Source organism: Cyphomyrmex costatus, unplaced genomic scaffold, assembly GCF_001594065.2.
Source record: "Cyphomyrmex costatus isolate MS0001 unplaced genomic scaffold, Ccosl1.0 scaffold164, whole genome shotgun sequence".
Taxonomy (NCBI): Eukaryota; Metazoa; Arthropoda; class Insecta; order Hymenoptera; family Formicidae; genus Cyphomyrmex; species Cyphomyrmex costatus.
The window spans coordinates 1,093,543-1,113,502 of NW_017275653.1; the positions used below are offsets into that span (position 1 = coordinate 1,093,543).

General features: G+C 37.4%; 2 protein-coding genes across 3 annotated transcripts; one reads left to right on the forward strand and one right to left on the reverse strand.

Moving 5' to 3' along the window:
- The first annotated feature begins 1,612 nt into the window (after positions 1 to 1,612).
- On the forward strand, positions 1,613 to 9,148 carry LOC108771665 (uncharacterized). 2 transcript variants are annotated; one of them, XM_018537006.1, is made up of 10 exons: positions 1,613 to 2,352; positions 2,787 to 3,665; positions 4,083 to 4,280; positions 6,001 to 6,176; positions 6,783 to 7,034; positions 7,118 to 7,279; positions 7,573 to 7,858; positions 7,944 to 8,175; positions 8,277 to 8,430; positions 8,728 to 9,148. In XM_018537006.1, the coding sequence occupies exons 1-10, from the start codon at positions 1,767 to 1,769 to the stop codon at positions 8,986 to 8,988; spliced, it is 3,186 nt and encodes a 1,061-aa protein (XP_018392508.1). In that variant the 5' UTR covers positions 1,613 to 1,766; the 3' UTR covers positions 8,989 to 9,148. The 2 variants fall into 2 exon arrangements, with proteins under 2 accessions (XP_018392508.1, XP_018392509.1); XM_018537007.1 differs by having other exon boundaries at positions 6,019 to 6,176.
- Positions 9,149 to 9,825: 677 nt separating this feature from the next.
- Positions 9,826 to 17,686, reverse strand: LOC108771643 (transmembrane channel-like protein 3). The gene is made up of 16 exons (XM_018536984.1): positions 17,487 to 17,686; positions 16,662 to 16,899; positions 16,378 to 16,566; positions 16,044 to 16,279; positions 14,972 to 15,163; positions 14,457 to 14,699; positions 13,420 to 13,504; positions 13,130 to 13,301; positions 12,422 to 12,769; positions 11,804 to 12,022; positions 11,619 to 11,719; positions 11,251 to 11,546; positions 10,863 to 11,042; positions 10,597 to 10,717; positions 10,118 to 10,458; positions 9,826 to 9,985 (listed from the first exon to the last, which is right to left on the reverse strand). The coding sequence occupies exons 1-16, from the start codon at positions 17,684 to 17,686 to the stop codon at positions 9,826 to 9,828; spliced, it is 3,321 nt and encodes a 1,106-aa protein (XP_018392486.1).
- Between the last annotated feature and the right edge of the window lie 2,274 nt (positions 17,687 to 19,960).

Genomic DNA, 19,960 nt, shown 5'->3' on the forward strand with positions numbered 1-19,960 from the left:
CAACATTTTTCTGAATTATTAGATTAAATATATCACAATTACATAAAAAATGTTTATATATTTTGTTTATGTACAATTTTGCAGCAATCAGCAGGAAAAACAGCTTTATAAACACTGCATTACATTTGAATTGTTTTTAGATCTAGAGGAACGTAGTTCTCTATCTCAATTTATATAGATTAAAAAGTATAATTCAGTTATCATTTATTAGGCCGTTTTTTCTGCTGCGGGTGAACGCAGCTATTAATACTTATAATTATTATTGATTACTTTTATATGATTTAGATTATTTACCGTTTAGTTCAGTTTATATGTACATATTATAGTACGCGTGTCGATTAATATTTTATCCAAAAGGTCGATATTTTATTTGAAGATAACACTATCTATCATCGTTAATGTCATATTAGAACAACTCGCTTTTCGAGTTATTTGTATATCGCATAACTACATGCGTACATCTAATTAACGGGACATAAGAATAATCAATCAGAGCGATTAAAACGTTTCCTGTTTGGTTAGTTATTTATATATATAGAAAAGTCGCATTTCCTACTGCAATCAGATGATCGAACGATCTTGCAGAGTATCCTTCGTGACAAGACGGCTTGTCGAAAAGATCAACGAAAAAAGAACGTCGGTTTCTCCGAGTCTCTCACCGAGGTGATCGGTTATGGCGGCGATGACTTCTCGGACGGTGAGGAGGATAGGGATGGGATCCAGGTCGATTCTTCTGCGAAATCGGAGGACCTGGTGCCGGACAGCGAGGAGGAACGTGCATTAATCGACCTGACCCGTGTGAATACAAATTTCAACACGGTCACCGCAAATCTGACGAACGTCGAGAACAACAGTTCGCACGACGTGTCCAAGTCGTCGACGGCGTCGCCTGCCAAATCCTTCGCCTCATTGATGCTGGGGAAAATACAGAGAGACGCCGATGGCAGGAAAACGACTCTCCTGGTCTCCGTAACGCCTTTCGGTGGAGAGGAGACCGTACCCACCGCTAAAAGACCGACCGATCGAAAGATCAACACGATCAACTTGCAAACCAGTCCGTTTATTAGATTAAAACCCGGTGATGATGGGTCGTCGGATAACATCGCCGAGGTAAGTAAAACGAAAGCATAAAATCATTCAAATTTTATCGCGGTTATCTTTTTTCGTTTTTAATCAGATTATTCAATTAGATACTAGTTGACTATTTTATTCTCGATTTTATAAACAAAAATGAATATTAGCGACTAAATGGTATTAATTACAGCACATTTAAATGATAATGAAATTAATACGATATTGCACTTTCTATAATAAAAAATAACATCTATTAAATATTTTGAATTCTTTTTTAACCATTGATAGCTATTAAAAAGACTGTCTTTAATGATTTTGTTACAATTCTTACATTTACGAACTTAAACATTACTTTGGAAGGCAGTTTCCAATAGATCTTTTTATATTAAATGTTAAAGGCCGCAAAGAAACTCAATGGTCCAGAGCGGAATAAGATCGAAGAGCAAGAACAAAAATCTCCCCCGGAATTGGAGAAAATCGTAGACATGCCGTTGATCACCTCTGCCAATATGATTTCCATCATACGGAGGGAGACAACGACGGATACTGCCAACGCAGACGCGGTGAAGACGGTGGAAACAACGGCGCAGAAATACTTGTCCGTCTCTAAAGTCGACAAGAATAACGCCACAAGTGTCCCCCTTAACGCCGTTTCAGCGTCAAAGAAGACTGAAATCGAGACTTCGTCGAGAATGTCTGCGCAATCTGTGCTGAGTAATGACGTGGGAGAGAGCGTAAAGAGGACGATGACGAGTAAAAGCGATTGTGCGAAACAAGACCAAGGAAAAGAAGAGAGGGTCGAGCACGTCTCGTTGACGCCTTCGAAGAACGAGGCGACACTGGAGAGTGTTCGACCGATGAATGTCGACGACAAGAGTGTCAACGGTGTTGGTGGCGGTAAGGAAGCTCCGTCGTCGCAGGTACGAGAGATCGAAGGAGAATGCGAGGGCGCGGAACGGAAGAAGTTCTGTTTCGACAGCAGCCGCGAGCTCGCGGGCGAACCGGATGGTAAAGCGGATGAGGAAGTGACGGAACCACCAGCGTTGCCCACGAGTCCACCGCCGATCATAACCACAGAACCGAGGCCCTCTTTCTTACACGGTAGCGTGAATGCCGACTTGAAGACGAAGCCGGCCATACCGCAGAAACCGGCGACCTTTTCCGCGAAGGCGAGCTTAAACGATGGTCCGCTCACAGTGAGGAAAATTCCCAACGGCGATTATGTATTACCGCCTCCCTCGGTTCAAACCGTTGTCAGCAGATCCGCTCAAAATCTAGGTGAGTCTAATAATTAGTATAAAGAGCAATTTTAAAAAGCACAAGAAATATTGCTTAAATTATTTGTTATTTTGATAAAGAAAATTTTAATGTTTATCATATTTTGTTCAATTTTGAAAAATTGCTTCTAATTATTGCGCTACGTTCTATCGAAATTTTTTGAAGTCCCGTTTCGTTAGTTTATGTCTGAGATAGATTTTAATGTTTGAGGATGTAGAAGAAATTATATTTCAAATTTTATGCTGGTTAAAATTAATTTGTTAATAAAAAAACAATTTACGATCGTATAAATATCGCTACAATGAAAGTAACATAAAATTTCTTTTTTTTTTTCTACGTTTTAGCTGCGTCTTTTATTCTTTAGCTTTTTGAAAAAATTTCATGCAGAAGTTCCCTTAACCATCATCACGACGTGTCCTACTATCTCTTTCTAGGTATGCAGGATATGAGCTCTCGATGTTCAACGAAGAAGAACGTTACGAACGAGATTTTATCGGAACCCGATCAAGTCCTACCAACAGCTCAAACCTCAGAATCCGGATATCAAGCGAAAACTCCGTTAAAGTCCTCTCTCTCGCCGTTGTTCACTTCCGTAACTACACCGCCAGTTTTAAGAAATTATCCGATGAGTAACGAAGAAATGGAAGAGAACGTTATGCTAGATGAGGAATTTCCCGAAATTACTCCGGTTTCCATCTCTACAATGGAGCTCATACGTTCGCCGAACAAGAGAAAGATGGCTCCGCGACCGCCGGAATCCATGGAGGATCTCATGCCAGTCTCCTCTCTGTTCGCCAGAAATCCGGGAGCGAATCTGAAGTCTGATTCCCCGGTCGTTCGCGAAAAAGAGAAGCGAGAGAGATCGTCCTCGTGCAGTCCGAAGTTTCGTAAGGCGGTCTGCGATCTGCCGGACCCGACGAACGAGATTACCAAACAGCCGATCGAGCCCGTGCCTAGGAGAACGATATCTCTGTCACAAGACAGCTTGACGACGGAAAAGGACGTGCGGGAGGAAAAGAAGAGGGGTAGAAACCGAAGAGGTTTCTCTCTCAAAAGGTTCCTGCGAATGGGCACGAGGAAGGACATGGATATGATTACCGGGCAAACGTCAGGCGCGAAGACCGACGAAATACCGTCGACGCCGCAACCGAAACTACGATTAGAAATAATCCATCCGTTGGAGTTGGACGGTGCCGCGGTCGAGGTAGTGGGAAATGATAGGATTATCGCCAGGATGAACGAGGACCAAACGGATTCCTGCACTGTCAAAAACGATGGCTCCAGGATGGTGCGGTTGCCTCCAGCGATCGCGGGTAAGTTTTTGATTAGGGATATCGCTTTATGATCAGTGAACGCTTTTTAAGATACATCCTCTGTATATAGTACACATGTGTGCAAGATAGATGCATTTAGTACTACAATTAAGCGATTAAATAGTAATTTAATGTGATTGGTTGGAACTAAAGGCGGAATCCAGATGTTGCTCAAAACTAGAAATGTTCTTAAGCTAGCGCTTAAGACGTCACAAACCAATCAGAGAACCGTATTAACGTCTTAAGACATTGCTTGAGTTGATCTTGAGTTTAAGAACGGACTGTGGATTCCGGTTTAAAGGTATATAGAAATTAATCACATTTGATTGCTATTTAGTCGCTCAGTATACGTGTACCATATTAGACAAACGCATGGCCTCGTCACAGAGGAAAAGAAACATTACGTTCTTACTACAGCGAGGCCTGGCAAACCACCCCCGCCGCCAAGGAATCAATCCCTCGAGGATTGGGCGAGATTGGATTCGGCGAACAAGCCAGTCAGACCGCCGCCACCTCGTGCGGAGATCAAATTGAACGTCGCTTCCAGAAACGAAAAGACGTCGAAAGCCACTTGGAGGCCGTCGACGACCTCGGATTCAATTTACGCGAATCTGGGTAAGTTCAGGCCCATACAGTGTAACTGAGTTAATCGTCGCGACCATTTTCTCGATGTTAACAGCCATACTCACACGAATCCTCGCGCCAACCGCTTTTTAAAACGGGAGAGACGTCGCTTCGCTTGCGTGGGTACAGCGATTGAGCCACGTGGTGATGTTTAACTTGCATCCTCGGGGAGAATAGACGATGTTTCACTTAACGAACTGCACGCGACTGGATTCTGCCGATTCTGCGCACCGCGCAGTTGGTCGGGTTGTTGCTCGGGATTTTGAAACTGAGATATAATTTAGACAAGTTCAAATTTCGATGATGGAAACGCGACATTTTAATAAATAATAAGATACAAATCGTATGAAAGGATTTGTAAGTCCTAAAAGAAGTAAAATTATTCTTAGAAAGTCACAATATTCTGTGATACGTATTATATTGATAATAATGTTTCGTAACATTTACTGAAAGAACGTATTCCTATTCTTTCGGACAAGACTCGGCTTTTAAGCACCGGTATCGTTTTCACGTAATGTAATATTAAGCAATATCGAAGGCTTGTAGCTTTTTATTGTTGAGACACACGACTGCTTTTGCAATGCAAGTTTCCGCGATAAGATATTACAATATAAAGTTTGAGAATGGCTGGTTAAATAAAATGTTATTTGTGCTATTTGTTGTATATTCGTCGACGAAATGCTTTGTGTAAGAGTGCAAAAGACAAGAGCTGTAATATCGAACATTTGTATCTGATGAATAAACGTATATTGTTTAAAAAGAAATTTAGAGTCTTGTTCTTTTCAATTGTTCGGCTTTCTTGGTCATTCTTTCTCTTCGATCGCGCCGTCTCACACATATGCCGTACGGTACATATAATCGCCGATGCTGTGGCTTGTTCGTTGCACCTCCGCATATCTTTTCTGTCTCCTCCTTCTCTCATTAACGCGAACAACGGCGACGTCTATCGCGCCGACATAAGCGCGACTATTCAAGCGTAAACCGCGCGCATATCCGCGTTCACGTCTCTCTCCGTTTTCTTCCTCTTTTTCTTTTTTTTTTTCCTCTTTCTGCAGTGGTTACGTAACGGTGCGTACCACGAGCAACGTTAGTCGAGGACTCCTCTAACCGACGCTGGGTGCAACTAACGCCGCACGCATTGCATGCGCTGTGATCGACATCACGTAAGGAGTCTTATTCAATTTAATTAAAAGTTATACATAATGTACGTTTCTGTAATAAAATCGAAGATCCCCGCCTGCAGAAAGATAAAAAAAAAATGTCGTATATGTGCTATGTTATCCCAATTATGTCGATCCCAATGCCCGTTTTCGCTTGTCGCGTAACAGACGTTGCTCGAAAGCTTCGTCGGCGGAAGGACTTATCCTCGCATGGTCCACGTTAGCTCCATCAACGCTTGAGTGCTGATAAAATCGGGTTTAGATGCGAGACTCTATTAGAGAGTATTTGGATAGTAAAAAACAAATAGTTCGCATATAACTGCAGTAGCGATTAGTCTACATAGGTACGTGGAACGTCCGAGTGAACTAACGTCCGTCGTATCGCTACGTCAAATTTGACTCTGCGTTGCGCGGCTGACCCTCCAGTAGTGTATCCCAGTAGTGTGTTAGGCGAACTATCTAAGCCCGGATAGCTAGCCCGTTTCGTTGACATGCCTTGTGTCTTGTGATACTAACCCGTGGCGCTTGACGATGGCGGATCGTGCCTGCAGCAGCGGAGGATGTTACAGGTGAGGTGCGCAGCGCCCTGACACCCTCGAAACCCCAAAGAACTGCCAGCATGAGAGATCGAGCAGTTTCCCAACCCGTCACGAAAAGGTCACTGGCTGAAGATCAGCACCGGGATTACGATCGGCTCGCCGCTGCACGACCCACTTCCGAGTCGCCGGTAAGAGAGGCTTTTCTACATATCGGTCTGTCTAAAGCCGGCTCCAGATGACGTACACGCGAACATTGAGTGTCAATCGATTACTATTGTGGGACTGCAGCATGAAAATGCTATAATACGAAACAAGATTCACACGCTGCATCCGGTATTTTTTATACTTATGATAGGCGAATGTTCATAGAGAGCTTGGGAAACAGCGAAAAAAAGATAATTGTTGTTGTTGCTGCAATAATTTCCTGTACACATTTTATTGTTAAACGGAATAAGGAAAAAAAACATTAAAGAGAAAATGGTAGATAATATCTTTAAAGGAAAGCAGATTGAAGTAAACAATTCGGTTTTAGAATTTATATTTAAACTTGGTATAATATATATCAACGTCACTTTTTTTTGTCAAAATAATATCTGCGTTATTTCTTCTTTCATTAATTACAATAGAAAAAGTACGAGAGAATAATTAATATAAGGACACAGTAACAGTTCTCTAATAGTTCAAGAGAAAGAAATGACAAGAAAATTTATATCCGATGAAATATCGAGGGTCGTCGTATATTGCTTTGTCATTTCATGGAACCACCTCAACAGCGATTTCTTGCATTTCAATAGACATCCAACGACAGTCACATGTACGAGTGCCTCTCTAGTTCGCCCGAGTGCGATTCGAATCTTGAGCTGCGACACGGAAGCGGAAACGGATTCCGCGCCGCATGCAAAAGGAAGTCCGACAGCAGTGCGATAATCGGAGATTCCAAGGCTCATCATCAACCCTCGTTCGTGAGGTCGATCTCGTTGCCGTATTGCGGCAGCGAGACGGAGAGCGAACTTTACGCGCCGTATACCTTCTACACTGGCGACGAGGTACGCTTTCAGAGTTGATGTTCTTTTTTTTTCATTTTGTTCCCATTAAATGCGCCTTTTTAATCGAACGCCCGTGAACTCAGGGCGCTGAGGAGGACCAGGATTGGAAGAACACGGATGACGAGCTGAGGATGGGCCGCTTGAGGCAACGCCGGGGGCGCACTATCGTTCATCGAAGCCTCGAGGATAATTACGGCGCGGTGGTTGTGGCGAACCACGAAGCGCTCGCCCAATTTCTTGAACAGGTACGTTAGCTCTTTATTATAATTATTTACCGTTGTGTGTTCTTGTTTGCCTGAAACAGATACAAACGAGTTTCTTATCGATCTCTCATATACACGTAGCGAAGATTTTGTTATCCTCGACCTGTAGGAGCTTCGTGTCTACAGACTTTACCATAGACTCAAGAAGATAATTGATTCCCTTGAAGGAAGTTACATTACATGGAATATTTTAAATTCAAAATAATTCCTTATTTAATTGATATGCAGCATTAACATAATAAAAGATGATTTTTTTACTTTACATTTTTTTTTAGGAAAATCAAACTGTCCAGTTTCCTTCAAATTTGCGTGCCCTCAAGAACGCGAATCCCCGATTGAAGCACTTTAACGTCGATACTTTGTCGTCGGTCTCCATCGGTAGAAGAATATTTTGTCCTGCTACGTGGAATGATCAAAATGTTACACTTTGCATAGCATTTGATTTAGCTATGCCTATGCCACAGAAGGATTTTTATTTAACGCCTATAATAGAATTTGTAGATAAAGTGCCGAAGGAGATAATCGAAAAGGTTCAGCCTTCCGAGAACGAGGATGTCGAAGGTAACACATGCTGTAATTTTTCAATGAAAATACTTTAAAGAATATAAATGATTATATATCTAACAAAAATTCTCTTTTGTTTTAGCTACAATATCAATTCTTCCGTGCCTGAATGTCACTACGATACAATCATTTGGAGCGACGTCGAAGGATATAAACGGCGAGGGCGCGAGCAGAGAGGCATCGTTCGTCTTTCTTCAACTGGTCAACGCTCTGAAGAGTCTTCAAGCACGCGGGATCGAGGATGCCAGCAAGTCTCTAAGCGACGTTGTGCTCTGCAGAGAGGATGTTTATTATCGACTGTACCTACTACAAGGGTTGGTATTTTCTCGTGTAACGACAACTTGACACAGTATAATAATCCAATCGCACGGTCCTCCACGATCCCGTTATTCAATGTTTAACTTCCGTTTTGCAGGAGGTTAAACATAGACCCGAGCGACGAGTCCAGCGAGGAACGGGTCTCTTTGTGCGAATGCGCTCTAATAGCACTGCAACAGTTGCATCTGACGGACGAACTACCTCTCATACAAGATTTACTAATACGCGAGAAAGCGGTTACACTCTCGCAGGTGAGGACTCATTTCTATTCGATTCTAATTCGCGGGATGCAGGTGCAAAGATTGCAAATATTGTCAATTTAACTGTAAATTTACCATGCCTACTTATTTCTTTTTTAACTACTAAATTTGCATGCTTTTTTTAAATAAAAAATTGTTGATATGAATGAAATACCGATGCCTAGTTATTTCGTGCATTTATAGTTGCTATTATGTTTAATTTTATGTATTTACTAAATTTAGTTGCCAGCACAAATTTGCCTATGCATTCTTTGGATAAAATGAATGTTTGATTCTTTTGGCAATTAGGTGAAATCTGTGCTGGAATTCTCATTGTGGGGCCCGGCCGATGTGCCACTTGGTGGTCCACGGGAAAGAGAAGTGGCGCTTCAGAGATGGCTCGACCTCGAACGGGCGAACGTTCTTCACGCTCTCATCAAGACGAAGGCAGCGCTGACCGTTATAGACGAATATCAATTATTATTCTTGGTACGAACCTCTGCTAAAATTATGAGCGAGGCATCGATGCTTCTTGAGGAGCAACGTAAGCGCTTGACGCAAAGATGCTGATATATTCTGCATCGTTCATGACGATTTGTATAAATATTCGGAAACTAATATTTATCGGTAAGCAGAAAAAAGATATCAAAATGCAAAGGTAATTTGTAACCAGTGTGCAATACAATAACATAACACAGCTTTTGATTAATTAATTACAATTAATTTATGTTCCTCGACATTGATAGATTTTTTTTAAATGATCGTTACGTAAAAACAATGTATAATTAACTTATACTAACATGAGATTAAATCGTACGTTTGCTGGTGAGGAGTATATATTTTTGTACATGCAGGACATATTGGTATACGTATAAATAATTTTGGAACAGCTCAATGTTATAAGTATCTTTTACGTAATGTAATATCTGAAGATAAGATAAAGATATTAGGAATGTGCCAATGCTCAATCAAAGTGTAATTTTACGTGTGTATAGTGTACGTTTCTATAAATCCGTCACGAATCTGGAAGTTTAGAGGTAGCCGTTTCATGTTGTCTTCAGCAACGTGCGATAGTTATTTATAAAATATTTATCGATATTTTACACACATATATTTGTAAAAATAAATGAATAATCACAAAATGTCTATTTTATATTTCACAAATTCAAATTTTATATTTCAAAATCTACGATCGTAAAAGTAAGCTTAATATATATGCCGCATTATATGTTTGAAAAATGAGATAACTAATACTGAATCTATAATTCTCTATATAAAGAGACTCTCTTTTAATATGTTTTACTAGTACAAAACGAATTCTGAGAAATTAGGTTCCTCAAATCCTTACAAAATTATTATTCCCTATTCTTTTTTTTAAATAGTTCCATATTTATTACACTCAATTCGTTACGTTATCTCTTGATTGCCGTTTTCGAATACATCATCCGATTCGATGCTTCCGAAAACGTCGGATACGACTTTTTCTTCATTGTCTTGGATTTCCGGTATGGTAACACTTTGCTTACTCGATGGCGATTCCCAAGAACATCCGACCACGCTTGTCAATCTACTTATAAGAATTATTTATTATGCGTAATTCAGAAATATAACATATTTTTAATTATGCAATCTATTTATTAGAAGCTTACATAGAAAAGCTTGCCATTTTAATTTTTGCTATTAATTGTTATTATCATACCTTCCGTTAGAAGATGTATCGTTTAATATCAAACCATCCTGTCTTTCAACTTGTTGCTCGTTGTCATAATTGGATAATACTTGATTCTGAAGCGAATGCTCTTCGGTATCGTTTGTCAAGTGTTTATTTTCAACAGCATCTGCCATTGTATTCACATTCCCAATTGTGATCTCTACATTATCTTTTTCAACTGTTTCGGAATTTTGAGACATTCTGACCTGCGGCAACGCCGGAAGAATTTTTTTCCACCTCGATAGCGGAGTCTCGGCTACGGTATGCCTCTTCTCTGCTATTTTGAACAACTTTCGACGTTCTTCTGTACGCTCGTGTCGTAGTTGCATCTAGAACGTTTATATAAATATAAAATTAATAATAGATAATAATAAATATTAAAAATGATAATTAAGTATGAAATATTAAACATCATACAATTTAATGGAGTTCTATGTATCGCATATATTCCTTTATACATATGTTACCTTTAGATCGTTATTCGCTTCTCGCAAAGATCCAGCGAGAGACGCCATGTAATAAATAATCAACGTCATGAAGACAATTAATGGTATTACCGTACCAGGCGATGCAATGTAATCCAGAATTCTAAATGAGAATAAAATTTTCAATGAATTATATTTGAGATGCATAATTATTTCGACTGTATAAATCTCAACAAAAGATAATCTGAATTTAAAATAAATTTGCATTAAAAAATTAATTAAACGCTACTGTAAAAAAAAAAACGTACTGTTGAATTGTTTTTGGAAGCGAGTTTATCAAACTTTTTGTCGCTACGTTGTAAATCTTTGGATAACCAGAAAATGGACCGCAATACCGCGAAGGTTGGACCCAAACTATAGCGTAACCGACCGGTAACACGCACAAAAATAGCATAGTCAATAACAGCGCAAAGTAGAAATTGTTAGACCTGTAATAATATATAAAAAAATGATTGCGGCGAATAATTGTGTGTGAATATATTATATATATATAGATAAGTATACATATAAAATTAAAGGAACGATTTAAATACAATGTGCGATATTTGGCTATTTCCAAACATGCACTTTAATTATTTTATTTGATTCGAAACTAGAAAAATGTAACATATGTAGTTTTCACAAATGTATTTCAACCTGGATGCTTTGAAAACTATTTCGTGGGGTACGTTGCACGTCAAAACCGCCCAGGAACGTAAATACATTAGAATACCAAGCTTGAAGAGATTCAGTGCCGTTAAACCAGGACTAAAGAACATCCCCATCCAAACCATGCCTTGATTGTTGACTAAATGCAGAATATTTTCAGCTATTTTGAAATCACCGTATTGCGGAAATTGTTTCTCTAAATCCCAGCACCAGCAGTTGTTCATAAAACGCACGAAAACAGAGCGGAAGAAATCCATGAAGAGAGTGGCTAATATAGTGAGTATCTAACAAAAATATATATAATAAGCAAATTCTATTGATCCAACTTTTGGATTTTGTAAAATTCGTTTTGTTACCAAATCCATGACAGTGAGTTTGGCAAGTTCTTGCCCGAACATAGTTTCCCAACAGCGACGCTTTCTGCATGTTTTCAGACTCAGCTGTTCTAATGGCATGTCTGAAAATAAATTTATTTATTGCCAAAAATTGAAGAGAAATAACAAATATAGATTTGCAGGAAAAAACGTTACTTTTTTTTTACCTAAATTCTTTGTTAGTATAGTAGTGCAAATCCTTTCATAGCATTTGTCTGTATCATTTCTTTTTGGGGAGAGACTCACATTACTCGATTGCAAAGTAGAAAAGTTACTTTCCGGAACATGCGTTGCAATTGTTGTAGTGTCTGCTATTGTAGATGTAACGTTAAATTTTCCGACAGATGACGTCTTGCTGTCTGAAGTTGGCGGAGTAGTTATTGTTCCTTCAGTAAAATCAATATCAACAGTTTCCGATGAATCTGTGACGGCATACAATCTGTTATTTGTTGCCAATTTAACATCAGTTATTATAATTATTAATTAATTATTCAAAATAATTTAAAATAGTTTCAGAGTATGTGTACATTTCTAAATAAAAAAAAAGATCCTTTTTTAAATAATTATAAAAATTAATCCATATGTAGCCGTCAAATATAAACTAATAGTTTACCTAATTATATATACATATATTATGTACATACTACATGTGTTATATTCTGCTTATATTGAGTGTGGGAAAATGTAATATTGTGACGTGATGTTATTGTAAGTTCGTGTTTAACTAGAAATAAATGTGACTAATTATTAATTGAGCGTATAAAGACACAGGAAGTACAATGTACCTTCCATTATGTTTGATTCGAGTGTCGTTGATGCTGTAGTTTCGCTTTGAGATAAAGTAGAACTTGTATAGAAATGTTCAGCAATTGTTGAATCAGTCAGAAAATTGGAAATTACTGTCGAGCTTGCGTCATAATGTATTTCGTTATCATCCATACTCTCGGTATATTGATCCTCATAATAAGATATAGTAGAAGAATCGTCCCTACTATCCGTATCTGAAGGCCGATAATAATTATCGTAATCCGGATAATCTTTATAATCGTATGTATCATTGAAGTCCTTGTATAAAGTATCATTGTCCAGCAAAGGATTAAGAAAGAAAATCTCTTGCCTGATGGATGGTAGCGCTAAATGAAAACAATTTAATCGTGTCGATTAAATTTTTGTCAGAAAATCGTAAAATCGTCTTTTATCATTGGGTAAAGAAACAACATATAATTCTGTCGTGACACACATTTGTGCTATTTTCTAAGTCGGCATGTTTGTAATTCATTTGCTATGAAGTCGAGTTCTTACTTTACAAATCATTTTCCATAATTGCTTTGAAATGATGAAGGAAGAAGAAAAATAATTAAGACAATTACTTATATTGTACTATTATCTTATTATGTAGTTACTTTAGATATTTCTTAAAATTTGCAATAAATTGAAATAGCACGTGTGTCTGTCGGAAGTATATTGATTTAAAAAATTTAAATAGATCATACTTGACTCCGATATTTCCTTTTTAACACGAGAATGGGTCATATTGCTTATTAAAGCAAGGCTTAAAGATGCTAACGTTGCGATTCGTTGCGTACGCGTCAACTCGTTCAGTATGACGTCACACGGTACTAATTTATATGTGCATTTCTTTATCGGTTTCAAATTGCCATATTTCTGTAAAGGAAATACATTCACATGTTCAAAAAACAATGACGTCTAAATGTATAAAACATCGACGGATAATATCGTGAATAACGTTGCGTATTCATGATCTTCATCAGTTCACGTATACTAACAAATTACTTACCATAGGGCTTATCTTACGGAATAGTGCGAATATTAGCGAGTAAAGATTCAGCAAATTTAAGACCATTATTCTGAAACGAAAGGACAGTCAAATGCGCCGCTTATACTCGGTGCATGATGATGTATTATATATTCTATCGGTGATTAATAAGTATAGAGGAGAGCCTCCTATTATGAAATAGACGCCTATCTTGATAAAAATATTATAGAAATTGGAGCGTAAGTCGAATGTAAGGAAAAAGTAACAGAAATATAAACGAAACTTCTCTAACAGAAGGCGTAAATTGGAACAACGTAAAAGAAGTTAAACGCTAAGCGTAATTTATAATAGAAATAGTCAGCACGTCACTTTTTCTAGAAGTTTTATGCCGTTTTCTATATATATGATGTATAAAAATTGTTAAATGTTGTTATTTTATTTTGAAAATGCATAACTTAGTTGGTTTTTAGTAGAACTATCGGGAACTGTTGCTAAAAGTGCAAATATTAATTTTTTTCTCGTACTTTAGAGAAAATCTGACGTGCCAGATTCGCGTAGTTAGCACGCCATATTTTCAATTTTAGTTCTTTCATATTAAAACTGCGGAACTATTTTTTATTTCTAGGTAGAACTGTAGAACTATGAAAAGTGCTACTGGAACTGTTGTAATTTATTTGATATCGACAGAATGTCGTGCCAGCTTCACAGATCCTACTATCTAATGCTATCTCATGTATTTGCAAAACAAAGTTCGCGCTTGAGCGCATAAGTGTGAGTGTGAGTATGTGTATGTATGTGCGTGTACGTATTTGTGATAATATTTGATTTCAAAACCATGAGAATAGCGCAACTGGTACTCCTCGAAATTAATAACTTCAAATTTATGCCCCATTCTTCTACGATCTAACTTTACCAAATCTCTTGGGAAAATGATAGTGGGCCGTGTTCCCGACACAATGAAACCCACGCGCCCTTTGGAAAATTTTAAAAGTTGAAATCGGTCACACAGTGTAATCAGGGACCTTTCCTGTATAGCTCTTTACCGCGCTAGTTGTATTCGGAGCTGTTTCCTGGGGTGATAACTTTCAAGAAAGCCGAGGATCTCGAAGAGTATCGGGAAGAGATATGTGATCAGAGACATCACAATCGTGATTTCGCTCTGTTGCCACCAGTTTTGCGACTCCTCGATGCTCCATTCGACCACCTTGATCACAGCGTATGCCGACAGTGCGAGTAACGACAGCACTGCCACGTTCACAAATATTCTCATCGAAATGATTCTCCAACTACGAAACACAGTTGAATACATTATGTATACTTTTATAAAATATATAACTAAAAAATGTGATATAAAGAGACCTACATTGTTTAATCACAATCTTTTTTAGAAAGATAGAAATATAATTATCTCTGTGCATCAAGGATGATCAAAATTTTCGATCAGAGTAAGAAATACATAACTATATATTAGACAGTTATAGGAATACGTAAAATCTGTAGAAGAACAGTTGTCGTTGCATAATATTCTCTAATGTTAAAAAATTAGTATAGAACTCACTTTCTCTTGTCCTTTTGCTTTTCCGCTTCTTCCACTAAGGCCTCTTTGAAGCCAACCACGATGCTGGCTGTACGATTGTGCGCGGTTTCTGGGTTACCGATCATAAAGTCCCATCCCGTGAAAAGTTTCCACGAAAAGACATATTCGTCTTCCTTTTCGGTCAGTTTACTCAAACGCGAGTTCTTCGCCATTCTGAAACAAGGTATCCATGTGCTTGCCTCGTCACCTTTCTATATATTATGGGAATAATTTCAGAAGTAACGGAAAATATTTTTATAACATTGGGCTGGGGAAAAAATCCTTTTGCACAAAAGAGGATTTTTAAAAGTAAAGCACCCTTCTCCCAAACCCACCATTTGTTGCGAAATTTTTGTTGCAATTATGTCATTTCCAATAGAGCAAAGTTTCAGCTCTAAAAATCTGTTTTTTTTTTTCAATTGCATTATGATTTTAACAAAGTTACGAGCAATCAAAATCAGAATGCTCCTTTACTTAACTCGCGAATAACTCAGAAATATAAAATCGTAAGGATATTTTTCAAAAACGATTTCGTAGGAAAAGTTTCAAGTTTTCACGATAGATAGTGGAAAATCTTCGCAAATTTTTTTGGCACATAAAAGATCCGCAAAGTGAAAAAAAATGTTTCATTTTTTCAGCTCGTAATTTTTTATATGTAAAAATTACCAAACTTACAGAAACTTACAAATATAGTAACCTTTCGAAAATAGAGATTTCAAGTTTTAAAATCCTTTTGTTTTTAAATTTCGTTCAATTTTAACTTTACAATAATATATTGTAATATAAAGATCCTTTTACATACGAATAAAAAGACTTTTTCCCCAATCCAAAATATAATTCCGTTTAATGGACGCTCGCAGCATATCTTTTTTCAAGAAATAATGTATAGTATATTTCTTACGCACTATAATTTTTCTAACTTTGTCTAAAGCTAGAATTTTTCTAATTTTATCTAACTTTATTTAAAGATGTTTAAAAAAAATACGACTATCAATTCAAAGTGAAAGACGCTATGCTGTGAGGTTCAGTGACACGACGAGAGCATAGCCGGTACTTGCGCAGAATTGCGACGAAGCTGTATGTGTAGACAACCAGATTGGTGACGAAGTACGCTAATGGTAATCTGTAATTGCTGCTGGAGTCTTGATTGGTGTACCATCCGTAGAAAAATGGGGAATATTTTAGCACACCCTCAAATTCCCATAAAGTCAACAGATCCTTCGACTTGATAGTCTCTTCTTTCGGCATGATCTTTCTCTCACCGGCAAGAGTCGCGTTTGCGGTCAACACCTGGCGACGAATTAAAAGAAGTATCTTGTTAATACAGCAACTGATAAACTGTCCTGAAAGCTAAAATGCCATTTTTACTAACTAGAATTATATCTTACTTCAGGTATCGCAACGAACGCTGTAAGAGTTGCTGCGATGACGAGGTTGATCCAGAAGAGCCAACGGAGAAAAATAAAGTAGGATGCAACGGCGGAACCGAAATGGGATTCTATTTCCATGATACGGACCTCCCAAGGTATGAGCCATGTTTGCAGATTGACCAGCTCACGTCGAAAATATTGCCATTTCTAAACGGACGAAAAACAGTGTAGTTGCTATCAATATGTTAACTTAAAATTTTACAATTTTACAATTTTTATAATTTTTACAACAGAATCGCTACCTTAGTCATGAAAAGCGATATGCGTGCTATAATGTCTTTAGTGCTGCGACTTTGAGCGAGTCTTTCCTGCAGAGCGCCTTCGTGTCGACTGATGTAAGCTTTAGCTTGTCGTACAAGCTTGATTTTTCGTCGGAGAGGCCAAGGCTGCTGCTTTATGCCACATAGAACTTCTTTGTGCACACTGAGATTCTCGAAGATCTGCTCCTGATTACTGCTTTCTTCCATCGTAATTATTGTGCTATTATAATAATCCAAAACTTAACAGTTAACTTAAGTGTTGTGCTACTCATTGTAGCATTTCGATCGAGATAGAATTTTGAAGAGTTTGGTAAAAAAATATTATAATAAAGTAATTATTATAAAACAGATGAGCATTTTATACAACTTTGATAAGAGTAACTTGTCATTAAATAATTTATTTTCTTTTCATATTTATCTTTTTAGTGTAGAATGTATAAACTTTAAAATTACATAAAGAAAATAAGTATTTTAAATGGCAATGTAATATATTATATGTAGACGACAAAAAAGGCTCATAAAATTTTACATATATTATATATATAATATTATATAATTCAGTGAGGAATGCTATACTCGCATCTTTCTTGCTACAATGAGTTTAGCAGTGTGAAGAAGCTCATCAGCTCCTGGATGAAGGACTAGAGCGCGAATAAACTCCATACAATCTGCGAGATTTAAATAATACCGCTCTTTTCATTAAACAATTAATTTAATTCCAATTAGCAATTTTTACGATAAAGTAAACATCACAAGTGATGGACTTGAGTGATCCACTCTAGTCCTTTGAAAGTCGCAGATACTAACTCTCCCGAGCTCGTGGTGTAAACCGAGGATCGACGGCGTGCGACGCTGTCGGCGTTGTCGACGCCGAACGGCGATGACGGGCGTCGCTTCCGACGACTTTGCCGTCGTGTTGAATTTCGCTGTTGCATTATCGCGCAAACTGACGCCGAGTAATCATCCTCGTTATCATTTTCCTTGTCGTTCGCGGTTGACTTCTTCATTGGGGCCGGTGAAGTTCCTCTCGGACTCGCTCGCTTGGACATCGCTTCTCGGATCATCGAAAATTGCCATAAGTTAGACGCGAAATAGACTCAAAGAAATTTGACAGAGTTCTCCACCCTCAGTCGCATGTCACTCAAAGGCTATCGATATGCCCTGATGTTTCTTCGTTAAAAGAAAATTATCTTCACTAACCGGCGATAGAGATGCGCTGCGTATCGTTGTGAAATCGTTTCGTGTTCATGCGTTCGTTTTGAAACCTTTCATCTTCCTCAACGAGATCCTCGTTCTGCTGACATTCAACAATACTAAACGTAACCGACTGTCGACTGACCGACTGCGACGGGGATGACGACGGACCCACCTACGAACGGCGAAAGATACCAATTACTGTCTTCGAACATAGATCTCCCTGAGTCACGCGAGTAATGAAAAGCTCAGTGACCCAGAGAGATCGTTGAAATTGATTTACGTAAAAATTACTCCGAAAATCACTACCGTTTGCAAGCGAAATCGGGAACTTTCTTAATTACGAGATGACAAAGATAAGGGGATTAAATAAACTCAGTCAGTGAAATGTATTTAATCTGATTTTTTAGGTTTATGGACACTACACCTTCTACCATTTCATCGTTAAATATCTCATCGTCGACAATTATTCGTAAGACATTTTATTGTTTAGACTCTAGTAATTACATATCTTCGTCCACTTTACCGTCTAGTATTTATCCTTCAACATTTGGCACTTGTTCGTCCGAGACATTTTTTCGTTCGCGTCGCTATTTACCACGTTATATCGTGAAAAAAAATTACTAAATTTTAATAAATATCTCTTTGAATAGTTTTAGAGAAATATTTAAGAAATTATAAACACATATTTATTAGATAAAAGAACCATTATCTAGTTTGATTCAACACTATACCACTTTTTTCATTTATATTTATTTGCCGTAAGTAAATATTCCTCTTGAATTATTCAAAGAAATATTTATTAAAAATTAATAATTTTTTTCTCAATATGTAGATATTTATACGTTTCGATTTAGTCTTTTACTAACATTCTTTAGCATTCAATGTTAAATGATTAACGCTTCAATTAAAATTCTCTGTATTTTTTTTTAATGAAAATTAAGTGCCATTTGATTTTGTGAAAAGAGTACAAAGAATAAAAAAATATTTTATTTAATAAAAATGCCTTTACATCAATAAAAATATCTCAACAGACAGCTTTTTACTAACCATAAGATTTACAAGAAATAATAGATATTTACTAATAATCGTACATCTTATGATACATGTACATAAAATTAGAGTGCTGTACAAATTCTTACAAGTTTTACGAGAATAAGTAACAAATCTTACGATTCTACTTAGAGTCGACCCATAAATCGAAACGTGTATATCTATAACGTCGCAAATAACGACGCGGACGAACAAGAGTCGACGATTAAATGGTAGAAGGTGGTGTGTCCATAAACCGATTTTTTTACAATCCTTTGTTTATAACAAAGATAAGAAAAGCGCAAAAGTCTATTGAAATATGACCGAACTTTAATTTCAAATGGATTCTATGCCATTTACATTTCTTCTTCTTTCGTTGTCTCGGTTTCTTTTTGACACGACAGGACTTGAATTCTTTCATTCACGTCTGCAGATAATCGTTAATTCGAGGTCACACGCGACGCGACACACCCCAGGACATCCTACAATCTACATTGATCAATAGGGATCAACGAGTCTGTGATAATCGTAGGTTTCATGAGAAAAACCACGATTCTCTATATAATCAAATAAAATATACATCATATTTAAGATATTTTTATTTTATATTATTTAAGAGATAAAGAGACATTCAGCATCCGATATACATCTTTCAAAGTTTTTCTTTTCGTATGAACCAGTGATATTCTTCGTTCTTTGTATGACTCCACCCTTCTGCTTGGCAAGTAATCACTTTCCTCGGGGGAATGATTACTATCGTTATACCGTGTTACACGCGATCTCACGAAAATCATTCCCACACTGCGCATCGTCCGACGTAATTTTAGTTAATGCTCGTGAGCTTCGGCGATCGATTGTAAATTAGTCTGTGCTCTAATTTATGAAATTGATTTGTCTGTGTTCTAATTTATGAAGCTGAATTAATTTCTCTTCAATGGATGAAATAATTTAATGATAAAAAAATTTTTTTTTACCGGTTTTTTTAAAAAGAGTTTTCACAACTTTTTATAAACTCTATTGAACTCTATAACATATTTGTTTTTCGTCGAAATCGG

Bases quoted from the DNA above. Each gene is read 5' to 3' on its own strand.
- LOC108771665 (XM_018537006.1), top strand. From the start codon at position 1,767: ATGTCTGCGCAATCTGTGCTGAGTAATGACGTGGGAGAGAGCGTAAAG. The intron at 7,280-7,572 runs GTACGTTAGCTC...ATTTTTTTTTAG, and splicing joins TCGCCCAATTTCTTGAACAG to GAAAATCAAACTGTCCAGTT. The intron at 7,859-7,943 runs GTAACACATGCT...CTTTTGTTTTAG, and splicing joins CGAGAACGAGGATGTCGAAG to CTACAATATCAATTCTTCCG.
- LOC108771643 (XM_018536984.1), bottom strand. From the start codon at position 17,686: ATGAAGAAGTCAACCGCGAACGACAAGGAAAATGATAACGAGGATGAT. The intron at 14,700-14,971 runs GTGAGTTCTATA...TGTGTTTCGTAG, and splicing joins AAGCAAAAGGACAAGAGAAA to TTGGAGAATCATTTCGATGA. The intron at 11,720-11,803 runs GTAAAAAAAAAG...ATTTATTTTCAG, and splicing joins TATACTAACAAAGAATTTAG to ACATGCCATTAGAACAGCTG.